At 40.3% G+C, this 27982-nt stretch overlaps 1 protein-coding gene across 2 annotated transcripts in view; it reads left to right on the top strand.

Annotated features, from left to right (window-relative positions):
- The window catches only part of Myo81F (Myosin 81F), a 211987-nt gene that overhangs the window by 170488 nt on the left and 13517 nt on the right, over window positions 1-27982 (top strand). For both annotated transcript variants that reach the window (XM_065239781.1, XM_065239780.1), the window contains exons 5-7: window positions 12359-13330; window positions 13392-14557; window positions 15776-16300. In XM_065239781.1, coding sequence (XP_065095853.1) covers window positions 12359-13330; window positions 13392-14557; window positions 15776-16300 — 2663 coding nt within the window. The remainder of the gene's footprint in view (window positions 1-12358; window positions 13331-13391; window positions 14558-15775; window positions 16301-27982) is intronic.

Below are 27982 nucleotides of genomic sequence, written 5' to 3'. Positions count from 1 at the left end.
TTTGTTCCTTATATTTGATTGAAAAGTGAGTTTCAAAAAAGTTTGCTACAATCACTGCTATCTTTTTTAAAAGCATAGTGATGTGGTGAATTGTTAGATAGATATGAACAAAAACATAAGTTTTTCCATAGTAATTCCCATATAAACTTGAAATGGTTTGTGCCAAGTCAGTTTCATACTAAAGTAGTTCAAATTTTGGGAGGCTAAGCAGGACCCAATTTGGAACCGTTTAAGCACTGTGGAGCGAAAATTTCAAATTTTGCATCAGTCTAGAGACTCTAGTAGAGAGTATGCATCTTTTGGGAAATAGTTATGATTAGCACTGGTCTCGTTGACTAAAGGTTGAACACGAAAAAAAAAGTTGGAAGGGTTGTATACTAGATACGACCGCAGGGTTGGCGTTGGATAACGTCTGTTATGCGTGGTACTTAATTGTGTATAGGGGAATTTACGTATTCTCGGCAACCTAAGCAGTGACCTTCTTTCTATAGCCTTTTTCTCTAAGGAACGCACACATATGCAGTATTGGTTTGTTTACAATCTTTTGCTGCCAGCTGCTCTAACAATTTCAGTCGAAAGAATTGTCAAAAACAGTTTTGAAACGCTTTTACAAAGCTCCAATCTTCTCTAGTGAGAGCGAGTATTGTCGGCAACCAGTTTTTATTCGGCAACCGTTCCATTTGAACTGCATGTAAATCTGCTGTTCTATTATCGGCAACTCGAAATCAACTACAATTTGTAGTGCGTGTATTGCATTTCAAGGAAACCTTGCTAGATTGCTTTTTCTCAGTGGTAAAAATATAGTCAAATTGAAGCTGAAAGCATAAAGAATCGTTTGCATGCATTCAGCGAAGTGTTTTCTTAAGAAAATCCAGTGAAAATAGTGTTTCAATTTGTGTTGCCGAAAATAGTCTGTCATGCCGAAGCCGTCATTTTCCCTATTATATTTTAGGAATATTCCTTAATAACTCTTTTGCGAAAGTTTGGTGGCCCTGAAAAGGGCCAATTTTGTTGGGCTGATGTTGTTGACAATGATGGAACGGGCGACCTTGTTGGACGCTTATATAGTAGAACAGAAAATATCAGAGGGGTCAGATACTCGCATACGTACGTTAAACTCTTTCTTGATAATGTGTTTTTCCAACGCGCTCGGCGTAGTTGCCCTTGCGGAGCAGACGGTGAATACGACCGACTGAGAACTGCAGCAGCTGGGCATTCCATGACGGCGGCCCAGTATACCGGAGCACTGGCACCAACGCACTCGGCCTAGTTGCCCTTTCGCCCCCAGGCTCTGCGGCCGCTGCTCTGCTGCCGTTGCTCTGCTTCCGCTGCTCTGGTACTGCTGCTTTGCTGCTCTGCTGCTGGGTCGACGATCGGATAGACAATGATGGAACGGGCGACCTTGTTGGATGCTTATATAGTGGAACAGAAAATATCAGAGGTGTCAGATACTCGCATCTGATGTCTCGGTCGGAGAAAGTATAAGAATACAAAAAAAAATAAATCGATTTTCACCATCTTTAGACAATGGTTTACTTTTAACCATTTTTCAATAGTTTACAGAATGAAATCAATAGTTTTGAAACATTCAGTAAATTGCTAGAAATATTTCAAATCGATTGATGCCATTATCTCTCAATCTACCGAGAGACGGTTGAGTTATTATCGTTCAAAATCTTTTAATTTTTCGTAACGCATCCAAAATTACTGTTTTCAATTTTGTACCCCCAAGGTTGCCGAAAGACGTTATCCAACGTCAAAATCCGTACACATATAAAACACTGCCATAAAAGCATTTTTTTTTGTATTTTCAAATTACGCTGGATCAAGCCAAGAGTGCATAGAATCCCAGTAGGCATTGGTTGTCAGGATAAGTTCATTTGTTTACATCATGGCTTCACCGGAGCAAGCACGTCGCGATTCGATCCTGCACGCTCGAAACGAAAATCCCGGTCTATCCGCTACTGGCAGTTTTCCATCAAATCAACCCCGAAAGAATGGAACTGCAAGCAATCTGCAGTTGTGGGCTGAAAAGCGAAATTTTCGTTACTTCTGGGACCATGAACCAGCAAATTTAGCAGGAGGAGTGCCTATGGAAGATACAACCCAAGTTACCAAAAGTTCTGATAAAAGCAAGGGGTAGGTCATTCCGCACACCAATCTTGGGTCATCTTTTTTGTCAGTGCGCCGCAAGTGTGCCGATTGTGCCGGTCATAGAGCAAGCAGCGATTGTTTGTAAAATACCCTTCCCGGCAACCCGGTATTTCTGACACCTTGAATGTTTTGGCTTGAAATCGCAAGGATAAATCTGATTGAGGATCACACGGGAAGTGGTGGGTGTGCAAAATTTTGGTGTTTTGTGTTCATATGGTAATACAAGTCATGTGTTTTAGTGTTCTATAGTGCCCTCAAAGGCAGACCAAAAACCTAGCCTTTCGTGATGTGAAAAGCATCGGTCTATCAACGGTCGGATACAGTTGGAACCGCTGGGGAGCATTGTTGGAGACTGACTATAGAGGATGATGAATAGACTTCTTTAGTTTGTTTTGTGTGAGTTGTAGGATCATTTGAATTAAGGGTACTGATGGGGTCTGATTAACTGCGTCTTTCTCTTGAGCCTACTCTAGAACCTTCATTTCGTATTTAAATCGAAACGTGAACTGCTGGTCTGAGCAGTGCTGTAAATTCTCAAAATCATTTGAACATTTTTGATGAAAATGAGAAAAGTAGCTATTCGCTATCAAAGGGGACCTCCTCCGAATGGGTGATATCAGTTGCTTAGTCATTTGACGAAGGCATGGATCATTCTCATTTGAGAAACGCTATATATCATTCGATTGAGTGTAACCTACACACAAACGGAGCTCTGGTCGGCATTCCGGCGAAAAAGCTAAGCCAACCCGACACCAACCTGACTTCTATCAAACCCCAACCCGATGTTGACCCGACATTGACCCGACATAAACCCAAAATTGACCCGACATTAACACAACATTGGGTCGACATCGACCTTAAATTAGCCTTACATTGATCCGACATCGGGTCGACTTGTCTGTTCGGGACCATTTTCCTGGATTTCTTCCATACTCCACTGTCGTATATCAAATGATGCTGAGTGACTCAATTGACAGTGACAATGAGCTTCGAATGAGAAAGGGGCTCTTCAAATTATGGTCATGTGAGAATTCGTTTACACAGAATTGATTGAATGGTTGTAGTGGTTCATCTTCAATCGAATGATATGAAAATTTACAGCACTGGGTCTGAGTTCCTCTAGTGTATTCAATTAGAGTATGGTCCTCAATATACTCTCAAACAGCACGTAATGTCACACAAACCAAACTACAGAAGTCTATTCATCATCCTCTATAGTCGGTCTCCTACAATGTTCCCCACCGGTTCCATCTCTTTTCGGCCGCTGATAGACCGTTGCTTTTCACAGCACGATAGTATAGGTTTCTGGTCTGCCTTTGAGGGCATTATAAAACCCTAAAACACAGGATTTTCATCATAAAAACACCAACATTTCGCACACCCACCACTTTCCGCGTCATCCTCAATCCGATTTATCCGTGCGATTTCAAACCAAACCATTCAAGGTGTCAGAAATACCGGGTTGCTGAGATGGGTATTTTACAAACAATCGCAGCTTGCTCTATGACCGGCAATATCGGCACACCTGCGGCACACTGACAAAAAAGTTGACCCAAGATTGGTGTGCGGAGTTACCTACCCCTTGGTCTACTGTATTGTGTTGAAAGGGTTTTTCGATCCACGCACAAGAAAAGTTTCTACACGCCATTTTTCGTAGTGGCGTCCCGGCATTAATATTCGATCGAAACTGTTGCCAAAACTTCAAACGCATTAATCTCGAAACATGATTTTTCAAAACTGCGTGCAATCTTATTTGAAAACGGTTCAATTTAACGACTTCTACCTTTGATCATTCGAAAGAAAACCTTTTTCATTTGCGGAAATACTTTGTATTCATAATTTTTTCTGAAGCCTTAAAAAGGAAAAAAAGGGGTGAAAAATCGACCAAAAAGTTTTAGATCGCACCATTTCGTCAAATTTGAAGTTTTTTTTTTTTTTTTTTAGTTTTATTATAGAGACTTTTAACCTTTAGCTGGTTCGTCTCTTAAATTTGAAGTTATTTACCCGTTCTTAGATCATTCCTCCAATAAAATTAGTTTACTTTAAAGCTTCATTAGTCGTGTTGTGCTTCAGATCGATCCTGAGATACTAGGCTGTACGCAGTTTGACAATGCCAGACGTACACTACCTTACTCAAAACGTGACCACAGGCTCCATTTTGTTTTTTTCCTTGTAAACATTTTGAAATATAGACAAAGTTCTAAGCTTTTTAATTTTCAAAACTGCGTCCTTATATGTTTTTTTCATTGGCCCACAAAAAATGCCAAACTTTGCTTACTTTTTGGTCATTCGAATGGGAACCTGAAGAATTGGTTAATAGTATTAGTAATCCAAAAAACAATGTATATGCATGAAGAGCTTTGAGTGTGTGTTGGTTTATTTCCTTTAAATTCCGTTATAATTGCTTATCTTTTGACAGATACGCATATTTCGTCTACTACTTGCAGACTTCATCAGTGCCAAGTAATCAACACCACTGAAGAATCCATGTTTTATCTACGAGTTATATACTAATTTAAATACTAAAACTGCTGAATAATCTGTATAAATATAGATTATACTGTATTTTTGGCATCCTTGCTGCTGGCCTTAGTTCCTCTGGTATATTCAATTAGAGGATGCCCCTGAATATACAGTCAAACGGCACGGTATGTTGTGAATAACTTCAATGACAGTTGTCCAGCAGTGCGTCTCTTTTATTTAATGAACAATCAAATGCCTACGAGATTGTACCGAAGGTGTGTCGATGGATATGCCCAAGCTGTGCCGAATATAATTTAGACACAATGTGCTGAGTGACTTACATACTTAAACAGAGACTCTGAGATCGGTAAACAAATTACCGTCTTAGATCGGTAATGCTAAATATTTACCATAGATATTGCTAAAGTATGATTGTATCAGTGATTTGTTTTCATCGGGAAAATTTTCCGCTATGAAGTTTTTTTTTCCCGATGAAAACATTTTCCGTATACGTATACGTGACGTAGTGTGCGTACGATAAACGTCAGCAATCTCTATATTGTGATTTTCGATCGACTTTGAAAACGTTCGTGTTTGTGAAAAATAAAAAAGGTGAAATTATGGAGACTGTTATGCAACACCAAGATGAGCGTATCGTAGATATTTTCCGTAAGTTTCTAATTTTCGTTATCTAAATAAATACCGATTACAGATGACCGATGTTGTTGCTTGTTTTTTTTTTCTGTCGGTCCAAGTTCCATTCCCGTTGACGACGATCTGAAATCAGCATTTGGAATCTTCATCCAATGCTTCCCTGTTTTCAGTGTAGCGCCGAATCCTTCCTACAAAAAACTTGTTTTTGTTCATTGATGGAGCAATTTGCAACACTAACACATTGATCACGACTGCAGCCAAATGTTGCATGGGTTGCAGTGACCGTCACCTTGAAACAATATTAAAGCAAATTACAGTTTGGTCCGCTTTGGGCGTGTATCATACTTGCAGACCTGTTTGAATGTGTGAGTTTAAATTAGAAGGACATTTGTGATGTATGGGTGCCTAAAGCGTGCATTTCTCACTGTGCACTTTGATATTTGATTGCAGGCAAACAGAGTAATGGAGAAAGAGAACGCAAAGGTTCGCTCTCACTCTCCTGTCAGTTGTAAATCTCTCAATTACACTAGTTTACAAAACAACATAAAAAGTGTGAACTTTAGTGGTTGACCAACGTTTCTAATGCAAAATCCTACGCTGAATTCAATGCCGTGGTCAGAAAAAATTGAAGTAGAGCCATTTTTGAGGTATACAAAATGTTTGATTTTTTGAATTTTGGACAAAAGTACGATTATTAAAATGTCAATATCTTTGGAACTAGTGCACCAATTTTAAATCTTTTTTATGAAAGTGAAGCTAAATAAATTTGCTATCGTTCACTAGAATATTATGTCTTAATTAAAAAATTAATTTTGAAGTCATTTAAAAATTTACAGCATTTTTTTTTATTTTTCCTGCGAATTTTCCATAAAAATCTTGCTTTAACCAACATTTTTAATGGGATAAAAAGATTCAAAAAATCATTCCATAATTTATTCTTAAAGTCCATTAAAAACTGGAGAAAATGAGCCTTTAATGGATGAAATCGGTTGAAAATTGTCGAAGTTATGAAATTTTTTGTAAAATCATGGAAATTGAATGTTCCAAGATTGGCCGTTGTCCCGCTCCTAGGTTCATGCACCACTTCCAGTAAGCCTTTCTGCGGACTTGTACGCATACGGTGCATTTCACTAACACTACCAGCTGTCACGCAAAATTAAATGGGATATTTTCAACAATATAATTTACGCTAGTGTTTGTGAGACCGCTCGGCGAGAACCTAACGCAACCAACTAAATTTGACAGCTTTCTTTCTTTAACATTGCTTAGCGATGTATACGACAAAACGTGAATTCAAGTGTAAAAATGATCCTCAAAAGTTTTGTTACGCGTGTGACAACTATATATTTACAAAATCGGTCAATTTCACTGCTTCGTTGCAAACTGCATACCGGCTTTATTTTAAAATTGATCCTGGAGACTTTGACGAACCGTGGATTCCAAAAGTATTATGTAGTTCTTGCAAAACGTGCTTGGCTAGGTGGATGTCAGGCGCAAATTAAATTGATTTTTTGAATAACTTTCATATAAACAATTTATGTACAGCATGGTAGTGCTTTGTTCTTTCCTGATCGACATTATCTTACTTCATCTATTTTTGATAAGTGTTAATGTCTTACTTACTAACTCATTTATTTGTTATCTGTCAGTCGCTATTTGTCCTTTGACATGCCCACCATATGGCGTCGACCGTTTTGTCATGCAACGGATTGTTATTTCTGCTTGACAAAAGTTAAGCAACAAGGACGTCACAAAACAGTTGAGTATCCACAAGTGGCTTCTATGACAAAACCTGTTCCACATTCAAGTTCGGTCCCGTATCCTGTTTATCCAAAACGGAAACGAGCGCCCTCTGTTGAATCGACCGTTACAAAAAGTGAGGAGGAATTCAAGGAGGAATGCGAGGAAGACTTCGAGGTGGATTTGGAAAGAAACCCAAAACTGTTTACACAATCCGAATTTAATGATTTGGTGCGAGATCTCGACTTATCGAAGGAGAAATCCGAATTGCTGGCATCACGCTTGAAAGAACACAACATGCTGACCAAGGAGGTCAAAATTTCTTGTCACAGGAATCGTCACAAGAAATTTGACAAATATTATTCTACAAAGGACAAGGCATGTTTTTGCCATGACGTAAACGGCTTGTTTGAAGAGTTTGGTGAGCCATATGATCCAGCTGAATGGCGTTTATTCATTGATAGCAGCAAGTTGAGCTTGAAAGCCGTTTTACTGCATCAAGGGAATGAGAAACCTTCTATTCCATTAGCTCATGCCGTTAATATGAAGGAAACGTATGAATCAATGGCTCTATTGCTCAATTTGATAAATTACAATCAACACAATTGGAAATTTTTTTCCGATCTTAAAGTGGTTGCCATGTTGACTGGATTGCAACAGGGATACACAAAATATATGTGTTTTTTGTGTAAATGGGACAGTCGAGCTCGTAAGGAACACTACGTCCGAAAAGATTGGCCAAAACGGGATAATTTCATAATTGGTAAAGACAACGTTAAAAATGATCCTCTTGTGGTAAATGAATACTTCCACCACTACATATAAAACTTGGGCTATTCGAAAATTTCGTCAAAGCGTTGCAAAAAGAAGGGCCGGCATTCCAGTACTTAAAATCAGTATTTCCAAATTTATCTGACGCAAAGATAAAGGAAGGTGTATTTGTTGGCCCACAGATCAAAAAACTACTCAATGATTCCGCATTCAATACAGTTTTGACACCAGATGAGGAAGAAGCGTGGAAATTGTTCCAGCGTGTTGTCACAACCTTTTTAGGAAATTTCAGAAGCCCAGATTATGAGGAAGCCGTCGATGAATTGCTCAAAAATTATGAGAAAATAGGTTTAAATCAAAAATATTGTGTTTGTTACATATAATTAATTTCAAATCCTTTTATTTCACTGAACACAGGTGTGAATATGTCTTTGAAGATACATTTCCTACATTCTCACATGGATTTTTTCCCGGAAAATCTTGGTGACGAGAGTGATGGGCACGGCGAACGTTTTCACCAACAAATGAAGATGATGGAACGTCGTTACCAAGGGTTTTGGGATGAAGCAATGATGGGTGACTATTGTTGGTTTCTGATTCGAGAAACAAGTTCAAAACATCGAAGACAAAGTCATTCGATTCTCAATCATTTTTAATAAAACCTAAATAAATTTCTTTTGTATCAACTTGGTTTTAAATCCTGATATGCCTTAATCAAATTGATATGAAGAGAAAAGAATCTCCCATGAAAACTTTACATGCAATTTGGATGCTTACAACGACACCTAGAAAAGGAACTCTAAAGCTGTTGTATTTCAGCAACATTTTTAAGTGCTTTACAAAAATGCTCATAACTTCGACAATTTCCAACCGATTTCATCCATTTTCTCCGGTTTTGAATGGACTTTAAGAATAAATTATGGAATGATTTTTTGAATCTTTTTATCCCATTAAAAATGTTGATTAAAACAAGATTTTTATGGAAAATTCGCTGAAATGCTGTAAATTTTTAAATGACTTCAAAATTAAATTTTTAATTAAGACATAATATTTTAGTGAACGATAGCTTCATTTTCATAAAAAAAAATTTAAAATTGGTGCACTAGTTCCAAAGATATTGACATTTTAGTAATCGTACTTTTGTCCAAAATTCAAAAAATCAAAATTTTTGTATATCTCAAAAATGGCTCTACTTTAATTTTTTCTGACCACGGCATTAAATTCAGCGTAGGATTTTGCATTGGAAATGATCATCACCTTACCGAGTTCAAAAATGCTGTAAACTAGTGTTATCGATGGTTGCGCCGGTGCGCCTTTCAAAACTTCTGAGCTTCCCCTGGTTCATTCTGATAGTGTTGTTTTGATGAATAAAGAGTTGATTAATTCAAGTTTGCTACCCAGGGGACTTCATGAATTTTCTTTAGATTTTGACACTGTTTTGTATCAAAAAATGTTTTCGGAAGTGTTTGACAGATATTCTTCATTACACTTCAGTCGAAAGAGTAAGCCTTGTGATAAAAACGAGAATAAGTTAAGTTTTGCAATTCCTCCTACTTCGGTTAGTGCGAAAAGGGCCACACAAGTTTTGTTTACACAAGATGATAGGCCCTTCAAATGTTACGTTAGGTAGCGATTAATATAGGAATTGAGAATATGTCCCTCGAATTCATTAAGCATTGAAAAAAAAGAAACTAATATGTGGTGGCAAACTATAACGAACAAAGACTGGTGCACAAGTACACAAATGAGGCACGCGACGCCTCTGTAAACTTGACAGGTAATTTTGCTGATCCAGTTTACAGATTTTGCGGTAATGTTCTCGATTACCAAAAACATTACCGACCGTTCAGCCATAGAGGTAACTCAACTTTTTGACTCAGTTCTGGTACTCTCTTCGGTCCCAAGCTAATCGATGCACCCCTCGAATCATAAGAAAATCCACGAACCCCTCATTTTATCTGTCAAACTTTCATAGCGAATCAAAACAAACCTAGTGTAGTACTAGAATTTCGATTAGAATGGGTTTGCTAAATGTTAATCGGTTTGCTTGGGACCAATAGGCTAGTCAAGTAGTGAGCCAATTTAATAGCTTAGTTTGTTGGTTCAGCTGTTGAGAATTCGGTTAATTAATTACCGAAGTCGGTGATTCTTTCTAAGTGTGTACCCTTTGGATAAAAGCGAAGACAACAAATCAAGAAGGCTGGCAACTTTGCCAGAATCCAAGTGACAGGTACAGTAGCGCTGCGCTTCAGCGAAGGTGGAAGCAACGCATAGAAAACTGAGCAAATACACAAACCTTTCTTCTGAGGATGTAATCTTTGCTATCAAATTTGATCGAAGCATTTACCTTTGTTGTCTTCGATAAAATGCTATTTGTGGCTTATGCAGCTTAGTTGAAGGTAGTATATAGAACTCTAATCAGCCTCATTTTAAGTCGTTATACGAACTTGAATGTTCCGGTACCATAGTTGAAGAGCATTCTAAGCAGCCTCTGGCAGAATTCGAACGGAACTTTTAGAAAATAAGTAAGAAAAGGTTTTTGTCCTCTGCACCAATTTTATATTTAGTTCGCTCTTTTATGAAAGTTATTTCTAAAGTCAGGTCTTTATGAAAGTTTTCAGCATTAGAAGTAGTATTGGAGCTGTTTGAAGAATTAATGCCAGTCCTTCTGCCTGAGAGCCTCAGCACGAACCGCTACGTTATCTGAGATATATAAAAGTGAGCTGTTGTCCCGCCTACTGTTGGAGTTTTCCGTGCCAGCTGACGGACTGCAGTGGTTTGAGCTCGTAGATCGCATGCCGAATACACGCGTTCGAATCCAGGAAATTGCTCTTTAATTTTTTTAATGTTTGGAGATGCACTGTACAAATATAAGAATTATGATTTATTAGAGCCACTTATCAATTCATATTTACGCACATTAATTTTCTTATTCATAAAAAAGACTTGTGCGGATTGCTTCATGTGGGCTATTATGGACCTTTTAAGAAACTTTGAAGTTGCTAAGAAGTTCCGCAGGGAACTTTTAAGATACTTTAAAATTGCTAAGAAGTTCCGCTGGGAACATGTTTGGAACTTTGTTGTGGCCATGTATTCAGCCTTGCCTGAAGTTTCTAAGAAGTGCTTACGAATGCTTTTTGGAACTTTGATTTGAACTTCAAGTTGCTAGGATTACGCATCGGAACTTTTTGGAGCCTGAAGTCCCTCGTGTGCTTTCTATAGCTTCTAAAGTAGCCAGAAAGTTGATTTGGAACTTTATATACACTTTATGGAACTTGAAAGTGGGTTTTATCGTTGAACGTGGAACTTTTGGTTGCTTGGGAAGAAAGCTCTGTCAGAACTTTATTCGAAATTTATGGAACTTGAAGGAACTGTCGGAACTTTATTTGAACTTTATGAAACTTGGAAGTGAGTTTTATCGGTTACTTGGGTACTGCCTTTTCTGGAGCAGCATGAGGTGGATTGCCTATTCTGGCAGAACTTAGCAAGCTGCCATTACTCAAATTCCACCAAACAGTGGTACAGCTAAACTGGCGTCACAGTGGTTCTAATGAGATGAATCCGACCAATACTCCGGAACTAAAGCCAATTGATGAATACTTATCAATTGTGAAGCACATACTGAAGAAAAAGGGTGGAACTGCAATTGACCTGAAGGATATCAAGCGAAAATGGAATTTGGCAACCAAACAAGTGGGAACAGGGCTCGTGCAAAAGATGATGGGCCGTGCACGAAGAAAAGTTCGAGCAATGGCCTATGGAAGACTAAAACAATGGTCTTACAATAAACATAATACCTACTTATGTATAGCTGTATTTCAAACCCCAAAAGACTTTCGTGTCCGGATTGTTTCGTGTTCAACCTTTAGGACTGATGCAAAGTATTAAATCTTCTCTTCATACCTTCGTTTAGCCCACATATTAAAATTTATAAAAAATTTACTACGGAGTTTTTTTCAATTGTTTTCACATCACAGATCGATAAACGAAGTAATTATCTATTTTCTAGGGGGCGTTTAAAATATGACATCCACTTTTTGGGGAGTGGGGGTTCCTACAATGTGTGACAGAACGTATAAGATAAACGTCAATAAATCTTGATCTGCAAAAGGTATTGACAAGTTCTGTGCGGTAAAAATTGCGACTTCAAATGTTCCAAAAGCTATCTCCAGACAGATTTGCGGATAAACATTGAAATACAGATATACCTCGATATAACGTAACTGTCACTTTTGACTTTCTCGTGTTCTTGCACACGGCCGTTCAATCTTGCATAGTAAAAACACCATCAGATAGATGAGACAATCCTCCATCTATTGGTAATGTTGGTTTATATGATTGAGTTGTTATTTGTGAGAAATGGACGATGATAGCCAAAAGGGGCAGTTACGTTATATAGAGGTATACCTGACTTGAATATACCATAAAAAAGGCTTACGTATCGATCTGAAGATGCCATTCACGAAAACACTTGAATTCAAACTCATCGATTAAAATTTAACAGACCAATCCCGTGAAGTCTCTGTTTTCTTAAATGTTGTCCTCCATCGCTAACCGTACATTTCCATTCTTGCAGTCATGTGTCATCTCCGGTGAATCCGGTGCCGGCAAGACCGAAACCACCAAATTCATCCTGCAGTACCTGTGCTCGGTGACGTGCGATGTATCCACCTGGGTCCAGCAGCAGATCCTCGAAGCCAACACAATCCTGGAAGCGTTTGGCAATGCCAAAACCATCCGAAATGACAACAGCTCCCGGTTCGGCAAGTTCATGCAGGTATGCTTCGACTCCAAATGGTGCATCAAGGGTTGCATCATTCAGGACTACCTGCTGGAGCAGTCGCGAATAACGTTTCAAAGCCCGGGGGAACGGAACTACCACGTGCTCTACCAGCTGATAGCCGAGGGTTGCAACAACAAAGAAGTGGCTGCATTCTTGCACATGAAGGATGCAGCCTTCTATCGGTATCTGAATTCTTCCGAGTCTTCCGCTCAGGATGAACTGGACATCGCAGCCGAATCGAAGAAATTCGAAGCCTTGCGACTAGCGTTCAATGTGCTACAGATCTCGCAACCCTTGATCGATGGGATCTTTAAGGTACTTAGTGCCATACTGTGGTTAGGTAATTTGGACTTTGCCGACATTGACGGCGAACGGTGTGAACTAACGGAGGAGGACAAAACGATCGTTCCGATCGTGGCAGAATTGCTTGGACTGCAGGTCAGTGATTTAGAGCAGGTACTGCAGAAACGGCAGATCAATGTTCGAGGGAACATCACAGAGATTCCATTGAAGCTGCCGGAGGCTCGCGAGAATCGACACGCCATGGCAAAGGCACTGTATTCGACGACTTTCGCATGGTTGATCAGTCACATCAATACCTGCATCAATCCGGGTCAGGATGCGTCCCGATTTTTGGGGGTGCTGGACATCTTCGGGTTTGAGAACTTCAATACCAACTCGTTCGAACAGTTGTGCATCAACTACACCAACGAAAAACTGCACAAGTTCTTCAATCACTACGTGTTTGCTCTGGAGCAGGAAATTGTAAGTGCTATTATCTATTTTGATCGTTAAAATTACTTAAATAACTTTATCTCTCCCACAGTACCGTCAAGAGGAGATTAAATTCTCGCATATCCAGTTCACGGACAACACTCAGTGTTTGGAGTTGATCGAGAAGCCACCCCGCTGTATTCTGAAGCTTCTAACGGAGCAGTGCCATATGCCAAAGGGTTCGGACACGGCCTACCTTACCAATCTGCACGGTGAGTTTGAGAGTCATCCCCGATACGTCAAAGGTCAAGATCGACGGCACTGGGAGTCGGAGTTTGGTATCCGACACTACGCGGGTTGTGTAAGCTATACGGTTAAAGGCTTCGTGGACAAGAACCGGGACGTTCTGCAGGATGTGCTTTTCGATCACATGAGTCGGAGTTCGAATAGCTTCGTTCAGGAGATCGCATCTTTCCAGGATTTGCTTTCCATCCAGCAGGTGCAGACGGCTTCCACGGTGGGAACCGTTTCTCGAGGGACGTCCAAGGGGAAACTCACGGTTAGTGATACCTTCCGGCAGCAGTTACAGGCTTTGGTTGATGTGCTGCAGAGCACGAACCCTTGGTACGTCCGCTGCATCAAACCGAATGCGGACAAGTTGCCAAACGACTACGACGATCAGTTGGTATTGGATCAACTCCGGTATCTGGGCATGCTGGACATCATTCGGATCCGTCGGGAAGGTTTCCCGGTACATCTGACCTTCGATGATTTCGTTCAGCGGTACCAATGCCTCACGAAGCGCTTCCAAAATCTCTCCAGCAAAGATCAGGCCCTGGCCGTTATTCGGGAACTTAACGTCCCGCAAACGGAGTGGCAAACCGGCATAACCAAAGTATTTCTACGGAGCGTTGTCCACGAACCGCTCGAGGACGCCCGTAAGCAGGTCATCCACTCGAAGGCCTTGATAATCCAAAGAAACTGGAAGCGGTACAGCCAGCAACGAAGCTACGGAAAGATACGGATAGCCGCACTCAGGATACAGCATGCCTACAAAGGGTGGAAGCTGCGGATCGAGTTTCTCAAGAAGCGTCGAGCGGCGATCGTTATCCAGAGTCACCTGCGGGGGGTTTTTGCGAGGGAGGTGGCAACGGCGCTACGCGAAATGCGTCGCGTGGACGAAGAGATGCGAAAGAGGGAACGACTGGAAGCGGAACGCAAGGAACGGGAGGCAGCGCAAGCCGAAGCCGACCGAAGGGCACTGGAGGAAAGTGAAAGGTTAGTGGCTTGTTATTGCTTTTGGTTGGGGTCTTGTAGAATCTGTAGTTTTTCAATTCTTTCTGTTTGCAGTGAACGTCAATTGATTATTGTTTATAAAATGGCTTTTCGGTTCTAGATTTCATTTTTTGCATCCGTTTCTGTAGTTGCTTGGGATTCTCTTCTAAATCTAATTCTTTTTTCTACGGACGCTTCTAAAGGCTCGCTATGGCTCCGTGCCAGAAAGTGTACAAGCCCGTAGAAAATAGAATTCTCAATCGACTCTGAGAATTGATTTGACTTTATCAACGTTTTCAGCTTTGCCAATTTGACTCTGGTACTTCTTTTGATTTTACTCTCGGTCGTTATAACCGCTGTCATATGCTGAACGAAACTCTTTCCTGATGTCAAATGTCAAATTAAATTTGTGCCAAACAAACGACGAACCACCTTTACCTTTTTATGAAATTAATGTGTTTCGCTTGCGTAAATCTGCGTCTCTTTTGCTGCATCCCTTCTGTTCATCTCGGTTTTTGCTTTGACATTTAAATTCCTAACCTATACATTGAATGCCGTTTGCTACAACTTCAATACTAATCACTATTGACTGAAAAAAAAAGAAACCGAAGCATGCATAATAGTAGTGATGGACACCGGACTAGCTCCGAGGAGGGGTGAGTTGGTTCCTTCCGATGTTGTGTAACTTGTTGACTGTTGCATATTTTTGGTCGACAATCGATGTTTGCTCCTTGTTTGTATCGCTAACTCATTGAATTATCATGTTTTTTTTTCGTTTTAGTAGGTAGATTATCATATGTGTGTGTGTACCGATTTAGATCATTCGATTATCATCAATTTGATTGTCAAATCTCTTAATAGGATATCAAATTCATCAGAATGTCAAAAGACAACGTCATGCGCACAGCCGAGCTCCCGTCAATCATTTTTGGCTGCGATCTCAGTAAATGTAACGTTTGGTTGCTGAGTATCGGAAACTCGGTTGTGCAAATCTCGGCAAAATATAGCCGTAATGGGGAATACAAAACTGAGTGTGCAATTCGGAAAATTAACGGGAGAGTACTGTAGATCCGATCAATGTCTGAGCGTTTAACATTCTGATGAATTTAAGCTAACTTGCAAATGCTTCAAGCTTAATGCTGTCATATTGATCATCGTATTTAACCACTCTAACTCACGCTGCTATTTTTCTTCTAACTCCCAAACACCCCCACATTCCAGGGTGGCTAAGCAAGAGATCCTCGCCCTATCGCAAATGGCAGAGCAAATTAACTCCAAGCTACACTCGCAACAGCAACAGCATGCAGCCAACAACAACAATAACAACAACAATATCGGCAAAGATGCCCTCCTTAATGGGAATGCCAGTTCCGGTACCGCATCACCGGCTATACCGGTGACCACTTCCGGTGGTGCCAACCATGCCCATCAGCAGAGCAACGAATCGGTCGATCTTGATAATCTGTTCGCCTTTCTTAGCGAGGTGCAACCGAACGGTGTCAATTCCAACGCCATTATCGACGAAATTGGCGATCAGATGGACAACCTGGTGGAAGACTTGGACGTGGAGCTAGAGTCGGTGATTCAGCAGGAGATCGAGGGACTGACGAGTGAGCGGAATAATAATGTCAGCAGCCGGGGACCATCGGCACCACCGCCAATGGTTAATGGAATTGCCGCGAATGGAATCAATAACAATAATAACAGCATCGTGAGCAATAAACCGACGACACCGAAACCAATGGGGTATGTAGATTGATTAGTTCTATTTTATTTCTTCGGTTAATTATCACAGATTAACAGACGGATCAATGACGCTTGCAAATTTTCCTTGGATCTTAGGAAGATCACAACTCTCAATTTTTTCTTAACTATGAGATTGTTGTTGAAAATCAAAAATTGGAATCGATCTTAAACTTAACGACAACACAATTGCAGTACAGGACTCATAGCCAATCTTACCGAGATCTCGACAAAAATGATGTTTGCTTAATGATGCTGAAGTGTTAGTGCAAACTAAAATGGATTAATCAAAAAGAAAACTAAAATGGGTGACAGTGAAAATAAATCTGAATTTGAATTGTGATGTAACATTCATGATGATGCATGACTGGCTAAGGCCTTGATGTCCTCTGTTGTCCAAAGAAGTCGTCTCCACTCTACTTGATCCATGGCCACACGTCGCCAGCCTCGTAGTCTCTGCGAAGGGTCCGCAGGTCGCCTTGGTCGATCCACCTTGTCCTTGCCGCTATTTTCACTGGGTCGTCGTATGGCAGTTTTACGACGTTTCTAACCCACCGTTTCACCCGATTTTGGATGATTGTTTTCTCCTTGATTTGATTTCCGTCGATCTTGTTTTCCGTATTGCGTACCAATGGGAGCCAGCTCCCATATCTGGACCCTACCTATCGACCCATCAACTCATGGACCGGGGACCAACGGCTTTACCATGATCAGAGATTTTATACCTCAGAAAATCCCGGCGGCGCCGTCTGGGATTGGACCCAGACCCTTTGAAGTGAGAATCAATCACGTTTATCATTACACCACCGGCGCCGCTCAGTGTGGACAATAGATGATTCTCCCAGCAGCTGGTGCAATTCGTGGTTCATTAGACTCCTTACGTTCCATCTTCCATCTGCACTCCACCGTAAGTGGTTCCGCAATACTTTCCATTCGAAATCACCAAGTTAGTCCTCCACTAGCATAGTCCAAGTCTTGTTTATAGTCAACTTCGTGTGGTGGCGAATATTATTTGACCGAAGCGTCCTCCGAAGTCCAAAGTTGACACGATTCCCTGCCATAATGCGTATTTGAATTTCTCTGCCGGTATCATTTTCGGCGGTCACCAGTGAGCCCTAATACACGAACTTGTCGAGCACCTCGATTTCGTCACCGTCAATCTGAACTTGGGGTGGGAGGTTAATATTGTCGGATCTCTTCCTCTTATGTATTTCGTGTTTGATGCGTTGATGGCAAGTCCAATCCGCCTAGCTTCAGCCTTCAGTCTGATGTACGTTTGCGCCATCGTCTCAAAGTTCTGGGCAATGATGTCGGTGTCATCGCCAAAGTGAAGAAGCTAGATGGACGTTCTGAAGATCGTGCCACTCGTGTCTATCCCATGATGCATGATGAATGATGATAATTTATTGTCTGTCACTCATTGTAGCACGCAAACTAACTCCAATAGCAGCGGGCTCTTCTCATTATTTGATTTGATCAAGCTTAAGGTTCAATTTACCTTGATGCATTTTTTAAAAATTCAAAAGCAGTTTTTTTCGACGCATTATTTTAGATCGCAAAAAGCTCGCGTCATTTTGTGTAAAATATCAAAAGGAATCGAATAGTGCGAGCTTTTTGCAATCTAAAATAATGCGTCGGAAAAAGCTGCTTTTGAAATTTTCCAAAAAACATCAAAGTAAATTGAACCTTAATTGTCTCTGATTGCTCTCAACATGTCACTATATGGAGGGCCAAAAATGGGTTGCTTGAATCGATAGGCAACGTCGCTTGCCAGCCTCCACGGGAAAGTAAAGTATCTCCTTCCAGCAACATGATCGTACAATTACCCCAAAAAAAGAAACCGCCAAACAGTGTGCCAAAGAGTGTGGAGCAGATCCCTTCCTTTACCACGAATTGTTAACAACAGGGAGTTGACATTTTTACCAACCGATGGAAACTAACGATTTAAAATTGGCTCACTACTTGACTAGCCTATTGGTCCCAAGCAAATCGATTAACGTATCCCATTCTAGTCGAAATTATAGTACTACACTATGTTTGTTTTGATTCTCTATGAAAGCTTGACAGATAAAATAAGGGGTTCGTGGATTTTCCCATGTTTCGAGGGGTGCATCGATTAGCTTGGGACCGAAGAGCTGAGCCAAAAAGTTGAGCGCGTTTCTTCGGGACCTTCTGGTCTTAGAGTTACCTCTATGATTTTACTGCCATATCCAAGTCGCTTTAAATGGTCCCTCTATATCTCCAAACATAGGTATATATATAATATAAAGGGCCTTATTACATGTGTCACTACACGGTGATAAGGAAGTGATACTCATAATAAGAGCCGTGATTGCCGTGCAAATCAAATAGGAATCGCTTCACGACAAGTGACAAGTTTTCACCGTGAAGTGACATCCGTAATAAGCCCCAATGTGTTATGAAATAATCAGAATAAAATAATATGGACATGTCTCACCAAATTCTGCTTAGATGGATTCGGTCTCAAGGCATTAAAGTCGCCATCGTTCTCCTCCTCTTGATCATAGATGTTTATTTTACAGCAGCTATTGTTCACAATCTTCCATGCACACATCACTAATTGATCCTGGAATATCATTAAAAGGTTCGTTCGAAAGACAGGCGCTAATTTGTCATCATCAGTCCTTTATTTAACGTCGGTCTCTGTTCCGCAATCTAGTTCCAATCACCGAAGGACATCGATTGCCATCCATTGACGGCAATCGAATGTGCAGGAAGGCAGCTTCCACACCTGCGTAAGTTATCGCACCCATTCAACACTCATGGCCCGGGACCAACGGTTTCACTTCCCTTCCGAAGGATGACGTGACCAGAGATTTTAATGCCTCAGAAAAATCCCACCGACCTCGGCTGGGATTGAACCCATTGGGGTGAGAAAGCAGTCACGCTTACCACTACACCACCGGCGCCGGCAAGGTGCTTATTTGGCCCTTATTACGGGTGTCACTTCACGGTGAAAACTTGTCACTCACGGTGAAGTGACTGCCATGTAAATCAAATGGGAATCACTTCACCGTGAAGTGACATCGGTAATAAGGACCTTTGAAGTCATTTACAAAAAATAGCTAAAATTCTTCAGAAAATGTCAGCAGCAACAACAACAAAACAAAACGATCTGGGACCGAATAAAACAAACACATCCAGCAACGAGCACAGCACACTTCGATATGGCCAGGAATGCAATCTAGCGAGACAAAATTAATAACTCCGAAACGAAGCATTTCCAGGACTTGGTGTCTTGAGCAAGGTTGCTTATTATAATTAGGACTATCTTTTGGTATATTTACACAAATATTTCAAAACTGATCCGCATAGATGGCGCCAAAATATAGCTTTTAACTCTTATTGCGTATTTTGCACCTTACTGTAGTCCTTAAATGAAAAAAAGTGCGGACCATGCGTATGACAAATAGAATTGTCATAGTGACAGTCATGCTTCTCCAAAGTGAATTGTCTGCCCGAGTCACAAAACACACATTTCCGGAGAACTTCGAGATTAGGGCGTAATTGCTTTTGTAAACAAACACGTCATTTGACGATGTCTCGCGAATTAAATCTCAATCTCAAAAACTAACAACACAAACAGGTAGAGGAATGGTTCCCTATCATCTGATATAGTTTGTTTGCGAGATTGTTGATTGACGTGTTTGTTTACAAAAGTAATTACGCCCAAATCTCAAAGTTCTCCGGATTTTTGTAATAAGTAATTTATTAAAGGGTGATACGGTCAAAATTTGGTCAATATCAACTTGACGTATTTCTTTCAATTTTGCATTTAAAAAACCTGAACACCCCTCATTTTGAAGGTGTGTGTGTAGAATGTTGCTCCTATTTTGATTTTAGAATTCACTCTTCAGTTGTCAAAATGCCGTCCAAGCAAGAAGAGCAGCGTATCAAAATTTTGCTCGCGCATCGCGAAAATCCGAGCTACTCGCACGCAAAGTTGGCAAAATCGCTAAAAGTTGCCAAATCAACCGTTACAAATGTAATTAAAGTGTTTGGGGAACGTTTGTCGACAGCCAGGAAGTCTGGATCGGGGGGAAATCGAAAACCGGAAGCCGCTGAGACGACAAAGAGAGTTGCCGGTAGTTTCAAGCGAAACCCTAACCTCTCTCTCCGAGATGCCGCAAATAAGCTGGGTGTATCGTCTACAACCGTGCATCGAGCCAAAAAACGAGCCGGACTATCGACTTACAAGAAGGTAGTGACTCCAAATCGCGATGATAAACAAAATACGACGGCCAAAGCGCGATCCCGGAGGCTGTACACGACGATGCTGACGAAGTTTGACTGCGTGGTAATGGACGACGAAACCTACGTCAAAGCCGCCTACAAGCAGCTTCCGGGACAGGAGTTTTATACGGCAAAAGGAAGGGGAAAGGTAGCAGATGTTTTCAAGCACATGAAACTGTCAAAGTTCGCAAAGAAATATCTGGTTTGGCAAGCCATCTGTACCTGTGGCTTGAAAAGCAGCATTTTCATAGCTTCCGGGACTGTCAACCAAGAAATTTACGTGAAAGAGTGTTTGAATAAACGTCTGCTGCCTTTCCTGAAGAAACACGGTTGTTCCGTACTGTTTTGGCCGGATTTGGCATCTTGCCATTACGGTAAAAAGGCCATGGAGTGGTACGCCGCCAACAACGTGCAGGTGGTTCCCAAGGACAAGAACCCTCCCAACACGCCAGAGCTCCGCCCAATTGAGAAATACTGGGCTATTGTCAAGCGGAACCTAAAGAAGACCAAAAAAACTGCTAAGGGCGAGCAGCAGTTCAAGGCAAACTGGCTTTCTGCGGCGAAGAAGGTGGACAAGGTGGCTGTACAAAATCTGATGGCAGGGGTCAAGCGTAAGGCCCGGCAATTCGGATTTGGAAAAGCGGAAGCCTAACTGAATATTTTTCCTGAATTTTATACTAATTGAACTTGAAAAAGAAATTTAATTTGATTTTTTAAATAAACGATTTCACCGATTTACACGCGTTTTCCCTTGACCAAATTTTGACCGTATCACCCTTTATCTACAAATGTGTCGTGTCAACCTGTAGGTAGATATATTATCCATAAATCACTAAATTCATTACTAAATTAGTTGTAAATTAGCTTTATTTACAAATCTGTCTGTTTCAGTGGATAATGTTTAATGTTATTTTGGAAAACCACATGGCAACACTATTATCATAGAGGCAACTCTAAGACTAGTAGGTCCCGAAGAAACGTGCCTCACTTTTTGGCTCAGCTCTGGTACTATCTTCGGTCGCAAGCTAATCGATGCATCTCTCGAAACATAGGAAAATACACGAACCGCTCATTTCATCTGTCAAGCTTTCATAGCGAATCAAAACAAACATAGTGTAGGACTAGAATGAGATACGCTTATAGATGTAAAGGAACCAATAGGCTAGCCAAGTAGTGAGCCAATTTAAAATCGTTAGTTTCCACCGGTTGGAGATACTGTATACGCAGTTAGTACTGCAAAATCTACAATTTGAGGTACTAGATTAAATGAGTACAGTGGAGAACTTTGTACGTCTTTCGAATGCCTTAAATGCATTTAAGCTAAATATATCATGAAATTTGAATAATTTTGAATTTCAGCAGTTTACTTACCCCGTAAGAGAAACACGGGAAAGTAAATATTTTTATTTTATTTTACGGGCCTAGGCAAGGCCTTCATTGCACAACTATGCTCTAAGCAATAATCTGAAGGATAGTAAAATTCAAGAGCAAAAACTTACTGCAGATACCAAAGTTTCATTATTGTCATTCGATGATGTAAGAAGATGAAACTCGGTTCAATTTGTATGGATTTGTTTCATTTCACCACTAAAATCACAAATTAGCTCTTTTCATATGGCATTCTTGTCTGTTGTTCAGCATCCACAGAAAAAAAAGTTGTTGAATATTACATCCAAACTGCTGCAACCTGGTTAATCCATCGGTTGTGTAATACAACGTTGTACGATGTACATCGATTTTGCGAACAAAATTACATCCATTGATGTAATATTGTATCTGCTTTTTGCTATTACATCATTATTTCATACATCAGCTTGAATTACATTGATCGATTTTACATTTGTTTTTGCTGTGCACATGGTGAAAAAAAAAGGTTTTCCATAGAGAAGTACCGTTGCGGCGGTGAAGGACAATCTCTTTGTTACGTCGTGTGGTGACATCTACTATTTGCAAGTGGGTACGTGAAACTAAGGTTATCTGTCACCTTGTCGGGAACTTGTATGCAACAGTATGCAACGTTGTTCTGGTACTGAGTGAGCCAAAAATAATAATGATTTTCTTCGGGACCCAGTGGTCTTAGAGTTACCTCTATGACTTTACATCTTCGACAAAGCTATTGATCTCATGAAAATAAACAACTTTACTGAAGACGCCACAGCCTATAGTTTCAATAGGCTTTTTTTAATGCACCACCAATGTAGAGGGCACCATGCGAGTTCGAGAGGAAGCGTCAACCAAACCGTTTGTTTACATCAGAAGGAGGATTTTAAAGCAAATTAAAGGACTCAAATTAAAGCATTTTTCGTTGAACATCTTGCCAATTGCCATCAGTAATTGTCTTGTTTTACGATTTTCCACACATCTGAACTGATTTGCACCTAATACCCCGTTCACATTACAGCCTATATCACGTAATACAGGCTGTCTTGCAATGAGCACTCATACATAAAATTTCCAGTGAAAACTAGATGTATGAGTGCTCATTGCAAGACAGCCTATATTACATGATATAAGCCATAGTCTGTACGGGGTACTAGCAACAATCAATACGAAACTAACGATTTTAAATTGGCTCACCACTTTAGTAGCCTATTGGTCCCAAGCAAACGATTAACGTACCCTATTCTAGTTGAAATTCTATTACTACACTATGTTTGTTTTGATTCGCTATGAAAGTTTGACAGATAACATCAGGGGTGTGTGGATTCATGCAGAACATGCAGGGGTGAGTGAAATAGCTTGGGACTGCTTGGGACCGTTGTTCTGGTACTGAGTGAGCCAAAAATAACAATGATTTTCTTCGGGACCCAGTGGTCTTAGAGTTACCTCTATGGTACTAGCATAGAGGTAACTCTAAGACAGGAAGGTCCCGAAGAAACGAGCTCAGCTTTTTGGCTCAGCTCTGGTACTATTTTCGGTCCCAAGCTAATCGATTCCCCCTCGAAACATAGAAAAACCCACTAACCCCTCATTTTATCTGTCAAACTTTCATAGCGAATCAAAACAAACATAGTGTAGTACTAGAATTTCGACTAGAATGGGGTACGTTAATCTGTTGCTTGGGACCAATAGGCTACCCTAATAAAAAAAATACCATAAACGAACGATAACCCAAATAATTGAACTATTCTACAAATCATTTGGATGATACCCCGAACACGTCGTTAAGCAAATTAACCATAACATTTTTATTAGGGTAGTCAAGTAGTGAGCCAATTTAAAATCGTTAGTTTCCACCGGTTGGTATTACGCTCCATTTATGTGCATCTTCATATTGAACAGAAACTCACACAACTTTTTCAAACTGTGAAGCGCAAGAACCATCGTATGTGCACGGTTTATTGTACTTATACTTGAAGTCATCTATTTTAGTTTGTACTACCACTGGAGCGTTCACAGAAGTCTGAAATTCCATGAACTTTTCCCAATTGTGATCGAGCACCCTGTAGACCCTTTGACGTTTTCATGGAAATTATTAGAGCTATTTTTAAGATTTTTGAATCTCGTCTCGTCGGCGAATTTGTAATCATTTTGGTGCATTGGGTCCTCTAAAGCTTTAAAGATTATTTCGGTGTTTCAAGTCAATTTCAAAATTTTTAAAACATTTTGGTATTTTAACGGCAGCTATTAGGCCTAGTTTGGCGTTTCTCATGACATTGTTGCCAGCCCTCTAAAGGGTCTACGTAGTTTATGAACATCCCCTAACAATTGTTTTTAAAAGTTCGAAATCGCCAATACGTTTTAAAGTTGCCGAACTTCGAAAAATGTTGGATATTGTGAATTAATTTCGCAGAAAATCTTCACAGGTATTATTTTCAGAGTTTTCCTGGAATTTTCTTCACATTCCGGTTGGAATTCATCTCACAAGTTCTGAGTAATTACTAGCTTAGAATTCTATCCATATCTACTATCCAACTTCAAACGCTAGTCTACTATAAAAACTGCATCACTCCCATTTGCCATTAGACGCTTACCGTTATGGCAAATTATGGAACCGTTTTAGCAAACAATGAGCTCAGAAAACAATTAACTATCATCACTGAGCAGTCTATTCAATCCGCTGCAGTAAACAAGAGTGTCAATTTTTCACTATCGGAAACTCCGGCTAGGACTAAGGACATCAAGCATTTTGGTTTGTGAATTTCTCTTCAAAAGTTTGCAGGTAATCCGCAGTAAATTCAATGTGTTTTCAAGATTCCTGCTCAGTACTTTGCAGCTTGAATATTTATCTTTTAGCATATGTGGCTTTGGGAGATGTGTGATTACTTCTACCAGTTATGAAGACAGGGTGCCTTCTATTCATTTTGACTAAAAAAAATGTTTTAAGAAATTATGGAATAATAAGATATTATGAAAATATTTTGATTATGTAAACAACAAGAAAAGATTGTTAAGTTTGTGTTTGACACATAATACCTGCCAATTTTGCTACATGAGAGACGCAATAAGCGATTTTGTAATTTATCTCACCCACTCTTCGCTCTTCATTCTTCGCGAAGAGGCGATCAGAAAAACGCTCATTGTGACTCTGTCAAAGCTAAATTTGCAGGTTTGATGGGTGAAACACAAACTTTACAATCTTTTCTTATTACTTACATGTACAAAATATCATCATAATATCTTATTATTCCATAATTTCATAAAACATTGTTTTAGTCAAAAAGGCACCCTGTATGAAGATGCTAAAGTTCGAATGAATCAAAAAAGATAAGATGATCGAAATGTACATGAAATCTGGTAGACCTTTGTGCCTCTAATTCTTTTACGTCCTTCTATGTTGCTCGGGGACTATAATAGACTGTTATACAAAAGTTGTGACCGGCTATATATTAAGGTGTAGTGAAGTATGAAACATGGCGAGGAGATTCTAAAATCAGTCTTAATTTTGCTACATCATCCTATCAAGTACACCGAGTATATCAACTAGACCACATTTTACGGCATATAATTTTTCTTTTTTTTCTTAATATTTATTTGTTGGGCTCATTGTCTATTGGAGCTAAACGGAGCCAAGCTATTTATTCAAAGTAAATATATTTGCAGCGGGTTACTCATGTTTACTCAAAAATGATCAAAGTAGTCTCGATTTTCTGATCAAAGAAAATAACATCTGACAGCATATTTGGTTTTCAATATAAACACAGTTTTTAAGCATTAAAAGATCCTAGACAGACCAGGGATCGGTTAAAGTGTTGTCGTTGAAGATTTTAAATGATGTGGTGGTGTTATTTCAGCACTATCCATGTTGGTACTCGACCAGAGATTTGAGAAGTTTCTGCTCTGTAAACACAGCCGGTAAAAGATCCCTCTCATCAATTTCGGACATGAGGAAATCCCACATAAATATTGAGGTATATCGTGACAAGTACAACTATGTTCCAAAGTTTCAATAACGTGTAACTATTCGTTTGTATCGGCAAGTGCAAAAGCAAGAAACCCCTTGAGCTGGGTCTCAGGGTTAGCTTATTGTTCGGTAGTCCAAGAAACTTCGGGGACAAGATGTGTAGTGTATCGTCACCTGACTAGAGATTATTGCGGAGTATGAATTTTACGTCCCTTCTCTTGTCAGGAGTTCTTTGGAGCTCTTGCCAGATATCAAATGAAATTTACATTTGAAGTATCCTAGTCCTGTGAAATATTGTTCACAATTTTCTTTGAAATGCTCCAGGGCTTTTCCTTACAATCTCATTGTAATTCTTCTCATAATAATTGCTTATTATAATGCTTTTTTATTATGCGCTCATTTACTTTACTCATAATACCATTGGAATTCTCCAAAAAATCACATGAATTTCTTCTCGTGAAGCCCATGGAGTTCTTTTCAGAATTTCCTTGATATTGTCGACGGAAGTCCATACGAATACTATTGTAATGATTTATTGAGAATACGAATTGTTCGTTTGACGTTCAATAACAGAATGAACAAATTTATTTCGTCGGTTGGAGTCATGGCTTACTATTCTAATAATCCTCCTTAAGCTATTATTCCTATGACTTCACGATTCTTGCTCAGCTTTACCCAAGAGGAAGAGGAGACAACGTGACGTGTTCTTCTTCTCTCGCGGAAACGACCGTGCAAAAACCATTTCATTATGGGCGACGCAGTCGACTGTCAAAATACAAGAAAATAGATTCCCTGTTGTAAAAACTCTCGCGTTTCTATACGTTCGCCCGACCAGTCAGGCACTGGTTCGCGTTTGACAGAAAATTGGTTCATAAAAGGCCTCCTATTGTCTCCTCTTTGAGCTTTACGTGGGTTAATGGTTTCTTGAGTCTATCAGCGAGTTGGCCTTCTTCTAACGTCGATCTCTGTTCCGCAATCTAGTGCCAATCACCGACGGACATCGATTGCCATCCATTGACGGCAATCGAATGTGCAGGAAGGCAGCTTCCACACCTGCGTAGAATATCGCACCCATTCAACACACATGGGCCGGGACCAACGGCTTTACTTCCCTTCCGAAGGAAGACGTGACCAGCGATTTTTATGCCTCAGAAAAATCCCACCGACCTCGGCTGGGATTAAACCCAGACCCATCGGTGTGAGAAAGCAGTCACGCTTACCACTACACCACCAGCGCCGGCGAGTTGCCTAATATCGATATGTCTGTCCTGGGTTTGACCACCAATTTTAGCAACGCTAATTGTGCTGTCACAAAGGATCTTGATCGAACCAATCTCTTGGAATTGTGACATTAATCCTTTCCACCACGCTGCTTCTTGAACTGCTGTAGATAGGACCATATGCTCAGTTTCACACGTAGATAAAGCGATCGTAGGCTGCCGCTTACAGCACCAGGAAATCGCTGCACCCTGTAGCTTGAATATGTAACCAATTGTTGATTTCCTGTCGTCCAGATCAGCTGCCCAGTCCGCGTCACTGTATTCAATAACTTCTTCGTTGGCATTATTTATGTACACCCGATTCATTTTTGAAGTTCCACGGAGGTAACGGAACAAATGCTTAACAGCACTCCAATGTTGCATTCCTGGATTTGAATTGTAACGGCTGAGCTGGTTCACAGCGAAAAGAATAACCGGTCGGGTGCATTGAGTCAAGTAAATTAAGCTGCCGATTGCTTCCTGATACGGAATGTTAGCCATCTGGTTCGTCTCGGCCGGGGTTTTTGGTGACATTTCCTTGTTAAGATTGTTGGTCATCGGTGTCTTCGTTTGCAGTTAGACACGTTGAATTTAGTCAGCATCGCTTTAACTTAAGCTTCTTAATCTAACGCAACGGTATCCTCAGTCCAGCTGATGTATATGCCCAAGCAGCTCTTAGATTCGCCTGAGTCCGGAAGTTCTCTTTCAAGAACACCTTGGGTTGCTCGATCCAATCGTCATCGTATGAAAATATTATCACGTCATCAACATATTCTGCCACAAATATAATCCGCTGGCCATCAATGGAGCCTCCCTTAGCACAGTCGG

The sequence above is a fragment of the Ochlerotatus camptorhynchus genome, unplaced genomic scaffold (genome assembly GCF_037179485.1).
Source record: "Ochlerotatus camptorhynchus isolate MF236.1 unplaced genomic scaffold, CSIRO-AGI_Acam_v1.1 ptg000062l, whole genome shotgun sequence".
Taxonomy (NCBI): domain Eukaryota; kingdom Metazoa; phylum Arthropoda; class Insecta; order Diptera; family Culicidae; genus Ochlerotatus; species Ochlerotatus camptorhynchus.
This window is presented reverse-complemented; position numbering and strand designations above follow the sequence as displayed.